We start from the raw sequence: 11032 nt of genomic DNA on the forward strand, positions 1-11032 counted from the left end.
TGATGTTTCCCCTTTCATCTCTGATTTTGTTGATTTAGAGGTGCTCTTTCTTTCTTTTGGTTAAATGGGCTAGTGGTCTGTCAATCTTGTTTATCTTTTCAAAGAACCAGCTCTTGGATTCGTTGATTCTTTATATTGTTTTCGTTTCAATTTCATTAATTTCTGCCCTGATATTTGTTATTCTTGTCTGCTGGGTTTGGGTTTCGTTTGCTGTTGCTTTTCAAGTGTGTTGAGTTAAAGCATTAAGTCATTTATTTGTCTTCTTTCCGATTTTTTGTTGTAGGCACTTAGAGCTATAAACTCCCCTCTAAGAACCGCTTTCAGCATGTCCCAGAGGTTTTGTTTTGTTGTATTGTCCTTTTCATTTAGTTCCAGGAATACTTTTATTTCTTTCTTAATTTCTCTTTTGACCCATTCATCATCAATTCCTTCAGCCTATTTATGTCTGGGAAGATTTTTCTTTCCCCTTCGACTACAATAGACATTTTGGCTGGGTATAGTAATCTGGGTTGGCGTTTGTGGTCATTTAAAACTGGGAATACTTTGGTCCAGGCTCTTCTGGCTTTCATAGTTTGCACTGAAAAGTCTGCTGTAATCCTAATGGGTTTTCCTTTATATGTGACTTGTTGTTTCTCTTTTGCAGCTTTCAGAATTGTGTCTTTATTGTGTACGTGTAGTGTTTTTACTATGATGTGCTATGGAGAGTTTCTTGTCCTGTCTGTTTGGTGTTCTATATGCTTCTTGTATTTGTATGGGCATGTCTTTCTTTAATTTTGGGAAATTTTCTTTCATGATTCTGTTGAAGATCTGGTCCATGTCATTATCTTGGGATTCTTCTCCTTCCTGTATGCCTATGATTCGTAAGTTTGGTCTTTTTATGGTGTCACACAATTCCTGCATATTCCATTCTTGTGATTTCTTAAATTTTTCATAATCTTTGCTTGAGTGGTCTAGTTCATCCACTTTATTTTCCAGTCTTGATATTCTCTTTTCCATTTTGTTCATCCTATTGGTGAGGCTTTCTCCTGTCGTTTCTAATTGTCTTACTGAGTGTTTTACTTCCTTGTTCATTTCAACCTGAGTATTCTTCAATATTGCTAACTCTTTTCTGAATTCATTCAGAAGTTTATCCCTATCTTCCTTCAGTTCTTTGATTTCTTTGTGTGTTCTTTAACCTCACTGAATTTTTATCATGTTTATAATTGTTCTTTTGAGTTCCATGTCCTGCACTATCTCTAGGGGGTTCTCATTGTACTCCTCTAGAGGACTATTGGTATTTGTTGGGGATACGTTATTTTTGGTTTTTCATGTTATTATTTTTTCTATGTGCTTTTGACATGTGACTTTCTTTTGTAGTTTCTGATTCTTGTGTGAGACTCAAGCCTTCAAGTTTAGGTTGTCTTCTTTTTGTGAACTTTATGTGTCTTTGTGGTTTACTTTTTGGGCATGAAAAGCTGGTTCGTCTAAGCTTCCGGTTCTCTCTTTTGATTTTATGTTGGAGTGGTCGGATTGCTTTTTTCTTCAGGAGTTCCCACAGAGGCCCAAGCCAGATGAGGATCAGATGCTCTCAGGCTTTCTCCTAAGGTCTGGATCCCTCCAAGAAAGATTTTGGCCTCAGGAATTTGGGGGTTCGACTGGCCTGGGAGCCGGGCCCAGGAAAGATGCTGGTCTAGGGCAGCTGGTGGCCATGCCACCAGAGATGCAAAGGAAGATGGGGCGTGGGGGGGTGGGGAGGTGGCCCCAAGGCCCCTGGGGTCTTCACTGAGGAACTGGGTTGGTCTGGATGCAAAGGACCTGGAAGAGGAAAGGTCAGCCCTGGTGTCCAGAAAAGAGACTGGCGGTAGTGCAGACCCAGGGAGCCAGAGGGAGCCAGGGCAGGGCCAGGCCCTGAGTGCCCCTGGGGACCCTTAAAGAGACTGAGTTGCTCTGGATGCACAGGATCAGGAAGAAGCAGTGGTGGTACCCCAGGTGTCTGGGGCACCAAGACAAGGCATGGGACAGGACCCAGGCAAGAAGAGACCAGCGGGAGAGATGGGAGGGTGAATGAGGCTGGGGGAGTCAAGGTGCTAAGGGCCCAACAGACCTACCCCAGAGAGAGAGGCCTGCAGGTCGGAGAGAGGCCTGTGGTTAGTGAAGGCCCAGGGAAGCAGAGGGAGGTGAGGGCGGGGCCGGGCTCAGAAGCAGTGCTCCTGGGGACCTGAGAAGGAACTGAGTTGGTCTGGATGCAAAAGATCAGGAAGCGGTGGTGGTTCCCCAGGTGTCTGGGGAACCAAGACAAGGAATGGGACAGGGCCCAGGCTGGGAAGAGAGATCTGTGGGGGAGATGGGAGCGTGAGTGAGGTCAAGGCTCGGAGGGCATGATCGACTTACCCCGGAGAGAGAGGCCTGGTGGTTGGAGAGAGGATGTTCCTGTTTTATAAGTATAATTTCCTGTGGTTAGATTCCTTTTTTCTCATTGTCTTGTCATTTTGCAGTACATGTTTATGCAGATCCGTTTATTCAGTTTAGCAATAATGACTCTTCGACATCCATTCTGTTACACCTTCAATCTTTATTGAACTCTTGGTCCATACTACTTGCTAAATCAAATACTTTATACTCGTTATTTGCTTATATCCAACTCCTTGTGGAAGATCCCTCTAAACTAAATTCAGCTTTTATCTGCATTTCACATAGAAGAACAAAGTGAGCCACAGAAGAATTATGTAGTTTGCCCAGGCATAGAGAACTACCACGGACAGAGCTGGCTTGAATCCCAGGTCTGTTTGATGCCAGATCTCATGCTCTTAATCCACAGTATTGTTTTCTTGCTCAGTTGCCAAGTTTTTGTTTTGATTTTTTTTTAATGTTATTTTTATTTCATGTGTATGGATGTATTGCTTGCATGTATGTAAGTGCACTTGTGTCATGCAGTGCCCCCAGAGGTCAGAAGAGGGCATTAGATTCCCTGAAACTGGAGTTACAGATGATTATTATCCCCCTTGTGAGTGCTGGGATTTGAACCCAGGTCCTCTGCAAGAGCAGTCAGTGCTTAAAAGTTGTGTACCACCATACCCGGCTACAAAGTTATTTTGATCTTCAGAGAAGAACTGTACAAATATTATTTCTGACAAACGCATCTCAGAGAAGTTAAGTGATTTGACCTGTCACTAATATTTTAGATGCCAGTTAGCTAGTTTTGTTAGAATTTTTTAAGTTTATTCAACAATATTCATTAAGGAAATGGGAATTATCTTTGGATTTTGTGTTGTTATTTTAACTTCACTTTGAAATACTGTAGACTTACAGAAAAATTACAAAACTAATACAAATAGTATCTGTTTATTCTCCATGTTTCCCTAATGTTAATACCTTTTAATCATAGTATATTTAAGAAATGGAGTTAGTATAAGGTGGTGATTGTTGGTTTTGGTTTTGCTTTGTTTTGTTTGTTTGTTGTTGGTTTAAGAAAGGGTCTTCCTGTAGCCCTGGGTAGCCTGGAACTCAGAGAGATCTGCCTGCCTCTGCCTCCTGAGTCCTGGGATTAAAGGCATGTGCCACTATTTCTGGCCCTGTTGTTTTTTTTTAACATAGAATCTTGTTACATAGCCCTTAGGCTGGCCTAGAACTCTGTATAGCCCAAGATGGCACCAACTGGTGATCTCCTGCTGGATTAATTCATTCGTCCAGTAAATATTTGTCTAATTTTCATCTTTTGAAGTTTCTAGGTGTTGGGAAAATATGACTGCAATATGGTTTCCTGATCTCCCAGCATATTAGGGGAAATATGTCAAGACAACTGAGTGCTGATGGAAGTACAGATAAGATGCCACAGAAACTAGATTGATTGATTGACCAGAATGGGATAAAGGCAGCTTCTTATTCTTAGCAAAGAAGGGTTTGGAGTCACAGATAGATTGGGTAGACTTCTCTTGCACAAAGAGAAACATTTAAGAGTGTAAAAGAAAATACTTTGGAGACGTGCCCCCTTTTAAGTTAAAGTGAGGAAACAAGAACAAGCATTTATGAATGTTTGCTTGCCAGGGTATAGAATGTAGATTTTTTTTTTTCCCTCTTAGCTACTAGCAGCATTATTTATTTATTATCTTTATTATATGTGTATGACTGTTTTGCCTGCGTGTATGTAAGTCCACTGTATGTGTGCGGTGCCCTTGGTTGCCAGAAGAGGGCATCAGAGTCTCTCAAACTGGAGTTCTGGACTGTTGTAAGCTGCCATGTGGGTGGGTGCTGGGAGCCAAACCAGGATCTTCTTCAAGAGCAGCCCGTATTCTCAACTGCTGAGCCATCTCTCCAGCCCTGGACATATTTTTAAAATTAGGATGATAAAGTCACATTTTTTGTTGGACTAGTTTGTCAGTAGTAGTACATTCCTCCCTGAAAGTCTGTAACCTATAAGTCAAATATACCTCATATCTGCCCTCCTCTCAGTTGTTTTTGCTCAGTGTCTTATCATAGCAACACAGAAACCAAACCTGTTACAATGTGCAGTTTATCTATTTAAGAAACTAAAAGATAAAAGGAAGCTGGACACGATACTGCATGCCTCTCTACTCCTAGCATTTAGGAGCAAGAGGCAGGAGGAGGATCAAAAGTTTAAGATGCGCCTGGGCTACATAGTAAGTTCATGTCAACTGGGCAACATAAATAGAACTTATCCCCCAAAGAGAAAAAATTATTCAAGACTGGAAAATAGAACTATTTAGCAAAATTGAAATTATGTCATCAGAGCAATTAATGTTAGAAAATAATGAGGACATTTTTCTTGTGTTTCTGGAACAAAAAAGTAATCCACTTGAGTAGCTTAAGGGTTAATTTAGTTTTACTTAAACTTTTGTACCAGATGTTTGAATCCAGATTTTTTAAATCACTAAACAGTGGCTAACCTGGGAGAAGAGGGACATAGGTATGGCTTACTGCCGTGTTCCTGCTGCCTTCAGTGCTGAGCTGAAGAGAATATTGCCATACCTAATGAAGCAGTCTGCAGTGTGCAAATCCTACTGAGGAGAAAACTATTAAGAGTAGCTTGGGCATCACTACTGGCTTAGTCTTAACAATCAAGGATTTTTTGTTTTGTTACCTTTTTGGGGGTGGGGGTGTTGGCCGTGCATGTACATGTACAACTCTGAGGAGTCAGTTTTCGCCTTCCATCATGTGGATTCCGGAGATCGAACTCAGGTCATCATTGTTAGCGGCAAGCGCCTTTACCTACTCATCCATCTTGAGAGTCCTAATTATTTATTCTACGTGTTGATACACATCTTTATTCCATTTTAACTAAAAATTTATGTTTGAGAATATAAACTTGAATTTTTCCATAGAAGAGAACATGAGAAAATTATTAAATTTAAATTCAAAACTTTTCCTGCTTCCTTTAGAACGCATAACAAAGAAAACAGAAGAGTCTGAATCACATGAAGAGCCTGAACTTAAGAGGAAAGTACAACAGAAACGGCACCGTGGTACATACCAACCGACTCCTCTATCCCCTGCCTCAAAGAAGTGCTTAACCCATTTACAGGTGGGTAAAGAAATTACTCTTCCTTACTAATCAGATAGGTTTTTAAGTTAATATTATCTTAATTTTACTTTATTATTACTCTGTGTGTGTGTGTATGTGTGTGTGTGTGTGTGTGTGTGTGTGTGATGCTACTCATGCAGGTGCACACGAAAACTAGAAGGTGTATGTGAGTGTGGGCACATAGTGTGGCACACTTGTGGAAGTGAATTCTCTACCCTGAGTTCTGAGGATCAAACTCCAGGCAGAAGACTTGAATGGCAAAGTGCTTTATTCACTGAGCTGTCTTGCCAGCCTGTTAGTTATCGTTATTGCTTATTAAATTCTAAACAGTCTTTCATCATAGAACTAGAAGAGATCTAAAAAAGTTATTTAAGCAAATTTTTCTGACTTTAATAGACCATTTTCTACTTGTTCAAATGTAGTTTTTGTTTTTGTTTCCTGAAAAAAGAAAAAATCATATCCTTGTAACACATTACAGGTTATGGTGCTTGGCTGACATTAAAAAAAAAAAAATTGTGTATGTATGTGGGTTTTTGTTTTTTGTTTTTTGTTTTTTTTTTTTCATTGTTTTTTGTTTTGGGAGACAGGGTCTTAGTAGCCCCACCTGGCCTGAAACTCACTATGTAGTACAAGCTGAGCCTCTGTATCATAGCAGTCCTTTTGACTTAGCCTCCTAGTTGCTATGATTACAGGCATGAGATATTATATGTAGCTATTTAAAAACTATAGTAGGAAGATGGATCAGTGAGTAAAATCAGTTGCTGACCAAGTGTGAGTTCCCAAGTCAAATCCCCAGAACCAGTGTAAAACGAGATGTAGTAGCCTAAGTCTAATGCCAGTGCTCTTAGGGTGAGGTGGGAGGCAGTGACATGAGAATCCAGTGACAAAGCAGGACACCCTGTCTCAAACAAAGTAGAAAGCAAGGACTGGCACTAAAGGTTGTCCTCTGACCTGCATATTCATATTCCTTCTTTCCTTCTTTCCTTCCTTCCTTCCTCCCTCTTTCTTTCTTTCTTTCTTTCTTTCTTTCTTTCTTTCTTTCTTTCTTTCTTTCTTTCTTTCTCTGATACACATACCACGTCATATAGAAACATAAAAAATATTTTTAATTAAAATACTGATTTGGGAATGGAAAAGGTTACTGCTCTTTTAGAGGGCCTTAGTTTACTTCCCAGCACTGACATTGGGTGCCTCAGAACAATCTGTAACTCAGCTCCATGGAAACCTCATCTGGGCTCTATGGACAACTGCACTCACAAATGTGCATACTCCCACATAGCCTCAGTACTCATAATTTAAAAATAAGGTAAATCTTAAAAAAATTTGGTATCTGTTCCACATAGTCCCCTTCCCCCATAATACTAGAGAGCAAACCTAGGGCCTTGGCAAGTTAGGCAGGTACTCTACTACTGAGTTACATTCCCCTTCAAGTCTCACCTGACTCATGTCCTTTATGGCTTCAGATCGTGTTATGTTTATTTGCTATGAATCTTTACTCTTTCCATCTGGAATAATTCCATCTTTTATAACCTTGATGTTTTTTGTAAAGGTGTTTAGGCCATTTCTTTGTCCCCCAAATTACAATTATCTGTTGTTTCCTTTTGATTTATAACTTGCAAGAGTACCTCAGAAAGGATGTGTGTCTTTTCATTGCATATTGGGAGGCACATGGTATTGATTTTTGCCTTAATTAAAATGCTTTTTTACATATTTCTCACCTGAAAAATTAATAGGTCTCTATTCGCCTCCCCTCCACTCCCCTCCTCCCCTCCCTTCCCCTCCCCTCCACTCCCTTCCCTTCTCCTTTTGGAGACAGAGTCTCATGTAGCCTGCCCTGGCCTGGAGCTTATTTTTAGTCAAGGATTACCTTGATCTGCCCACCTCTCAAATGATGGGATTGCAGGTGTGTGCCACTACACTCAGCTACCCCATCCCCCAGCCTTCTAAATGCACGCAAAGCTTATACTCTACCAGCGAGCTATAGTTCTTTTCCTAGCCCCTTGCCCCTTTATTAATAAAACCTTTTAATACATGGTAAAGTGTGGTTTTTTTTTTAATCTTATTTACACATTTGTTAATGTGTCTGTTCAAGTATATGCTCATTTGGTGGGAGGGATGTTTGCACTGTGTACATGTACAGAGAGGCCAGAAGAGGTTGTTGAGAGATCTCCTCTATGACTCTTCCCCTATTCCTTTAAGGCAGATTCTGTCCCTGAACCTGGGGCTCACATTTTCTTGGGTAGGCTGAAAGCCAGCAAGCCTTAGTGGGACACCCGCCTTATTACCTGAGTGGTAGGATGTGATTTGTGGTCCTCATAATAGCAAAGTGCTCTTAACTGCTGAGCCACCTCTTCAGCCCTTCTTTAGTTATTTATATCCACATGGACACATGGATTCTTACTTTACTTGAGTTAGGTCTTACCTTTCATTTGTTTTGGTACTCAGATGATACCTAATGTTGTCCATGGACCATCCCTTCAGGTTGGTCCCTGTTGTTTTTTGACATATCCCCATCATTCCTTGAGCACTTTTTGGTATAACAAGATAACCTAGGCTTACTTGTTTTGTTCTTTGTCTCAGCTCTAGTATATTGCATCTCTCCAGGAAGGCATTGTTCCTTCACGTGTTCCTCTAGTTATGGTCATTGATACTGGTCTATTTGTATTTCCTATCAGACACATCTAGGAAATATGTTTATGTATGTATTAATATTTAGTGTGTATTAAAATCTTTGAGTTCATACTAGTAATTCTAATCTGATTGGTCTAGCATTACAGTGTTTAGCTTTACCCACTTTGTATGATCATAACTCATTTTGACTATGAGAAACCTGATTCTCATCATCCCTAGTATATCTACTTTTGCTATGTGATGAGTTTCTTCCCTTCACAGCCTGAGGCTGTCTCATGCCATACCAGTATATCCTGCTTGCCCAGATAAGAAGAGGGCAAGGAGGGAAACTCCTCAGCTCTGCACCCTTCCTCTTGGGCTGCTGGCTGAACACCTCAGAGTTGTTTTTAATGCCTAATATTGTTGTTTTTAATGCCTACCTTCTTTTACACTTCTGTGTCGTTCTTATTTTCTTCTTAGTGGAGATAAAAACTTGTAGCCAGCCTTTTTTAATCTTTAATTCATGAAAAGGGTTAGTGGTTTATCTTTCCATTTATAGCCTTTGAAACTTCATACTGTGTATTGCTTTCAGGAAAACAAGATCTTTGAATTCAGTGGAATTAAGCATCTTTTAAATATATAGCAGTACATGGTGGCACACGCCTTTAGTCCCAGCACTTGGGAGGCAGAGGCAGGCAGATCTCTGAGATAGAGGTCAACCTGATCTACCTAGTGACTGCCAGGCTATCTGGGGCTACAGGGAGTACTGTCTCAAAAAGATAAAAAAAAAAAAGAATATGTAATAAAAATGATAGGTCTGGGTGGTGTCTCATCAAAGATAGGTTCAATTTTAATTAAGTATGATTATTTATTTGTCTATAGAGACTTGCATGTAGTATGCAAAATGAAAGTTGTAATGTTTTCTTATTTTTGTTTGCACTTTGGGGATCAAGCCCTGGGCTTCATGTGTGCTGGGCAAGAGCCTTGCCATCAAGCTACTCCCCCTAGCCCTATAATTTAAAATTACTTAATTTTGTGAAGATTTTTTTACACTGACCAAATGGACAAAATTTATTCAATTTTTGTTTTCAGAGATAAATTATACTTAACACAAAGTTGTTATGTTAATTTTGCTGTACATACCTATAATTCCATCATTTATCAGGCAGAGGCAGAAGAACTGATACAAGTTTGGGGCCAGCCTGGTCTGCGCAGTGACTTTCAGACCAGCTAGTGATTCATAGTGATTCACAGCTTTCTCTCAGAAAATCAAAAAAGAATGTAGTGAAGGGAGGAAGGAAAATTTACATATACCTTAGGAAAACTAAGTATATTTAATACTGAGATTCCTTTTTGCTCTTTAGTTTCGTTTTGATTTTGTCTTCTGTGGTGTTGGAGATCTAACCCAGGATCTTAGCTATATCCCCAGTATTAATTTAGGGTTGGGGTAAGGTGTTGTGTGTGTGTGTATGTGTGTGTGTGTGTGTGTGTGTGTGTGTGTCACTATGTAGCCTGGGCTAACACTGAGCTCCAGGCTTCTTGCCTCAGCCTTCCAGTTGCTGTACTTCAGGTGTGTGCCAGTCATCCTGCTTGAAATTCTTAGTTTCTAGTTTTTACCATTAAAATTCATAAATGTCTCGTTCAGTTCCATTGATCTGCATTTTTTTTGTTTCTGATTTTTACAGTCAATTAAATTTTGTTTACCTGTGTTGTAGACAGTAAAGTTGGAGGTAGGCACTCAGATATTTTTTGTACTGATTATCAAACCTAGGCCCTATTACATGCAAAGCAATGTCTCTACCATTCCTAGCCCCTTCTGGTTTGATCTTGAAGACAAAGACAAAATTACCTTCCTCAAATTACTTCCAGCATTCCGATGCTAACCCCCAAGTAACAGAGCTCAGCAAGAATCTCATGGTCGTGTGGTAGTGATGATAGAAAAACCAGGACTTCATTTTGAGATTTTTAAAAGAACCTTTTTGATGTTAAAGTAAAATACCAAAGTCGTTTCTTTCTTCTGTTCTTTTGGAACATAAGGTTTCTGAACAGCGTGAATGTTGCCCAAAATGTGGACAAGAAAAAGAAAATCAGACCAAATGCCAAAGTTGTGGTATTATTTTTCGTAATGATTTGCAAAGAAATTGTAGACAAGCTGTAACTTTGAATGAATCTACTGGACCATTATTAAGAACATCAATTCATCATAATTCTGGAGGACAGAAGTCACAAAACACAGGATTAACAACTAAGAAGTTTTATGGTAACAGTGTGGAAAAGATTCCAATTGATATTGTGGTGAATTGTGATGATACTAGACACAATTACATACAGACTAATGGAAAAATCATTTTACCTGGGGGAAAAATACCTAGAATTACAAACTCAAAAGAAAGAAAAACAAACCTGTCAGATCTGAATGATCCAATCATTTTGTCAAGTGATGATGATGATGATGACAAGACTAACAGAAGAGAGAGCATATCTCCTTATCCTGCAGACTCAGCATGTTTGTCCCCAGCACCGTCCACTGGAAAAGTAGAAGCTGCACTAAATGCGAACACCTTCAGGGCAGATCATGAACTAAGAAGCAATCTAACCAAATCAGAGCTAAATACAGTTACCTTGCCAAGAAAAGCAAGAATAAAGGACCAGTTTGGCAATACTATTAGCACACTTCTAAAACATCATAAAGTGAATGCTCACGAACCTTTAGTTAGTTCTGTGTCTTTAACTGCCAAAATTCCTTTAAAAGTGTCATTTTAAATTGTCGAAGTATATAAGAACCCTCTTCTGACTGTTAGTAGAGCTTGTAATTTTTTCTTTAGATTTGATCAAGATACATCTTGATGGACCAGAAAGTAATCCTATAGAAATTATTTTAAATACCTCTGACCTAACTAATTG

General features: G+C 39.5%; 1 protein-coding gene across 5 annotated transcripts in view; it reads left to right on the top strand.

The window, feature by feature from the left end:
* The window catches only part of Senp6 (SUMO specific peptidase 6), a 104349-nt gene that overhangs the window by 49492 nt on the left and 43825 nt on the right, over positions 1-11032 (top strand). For all 5 annotated transcript variants that reach the window (XM_029560596.1, XM_029560597.1, XM_029560599.1 and 2 more), the window contains 2 exons: positions 5376-5518; positions 10166-10388. In XM_029560596.1, the coding sequence (XP_029416456.1) occupies positions 5376-5518; positions 10166-10388 (366 nt within the window). The remainder of the gene's footprint in view (positions 1-5375; positions 5519-10165; positions 10389-11032) is intronic.

Source organism: Nannospalax galili, unplaced genomic scaffold (assembly GCF_000622305.1).
Source record: "Nannospalax galili isolate Female #2095 unplaced genomic scaffold, S.galili_v1.0 scaffold512, whole genome shotgun sequence".
In the NCBI taxonomy this organism is placed as follows: Eukaryota; Metazoa; Chordata; class Mammalia; order Rodentia; family Spalacidae; genus Nannospalax; species Nannospalax galili.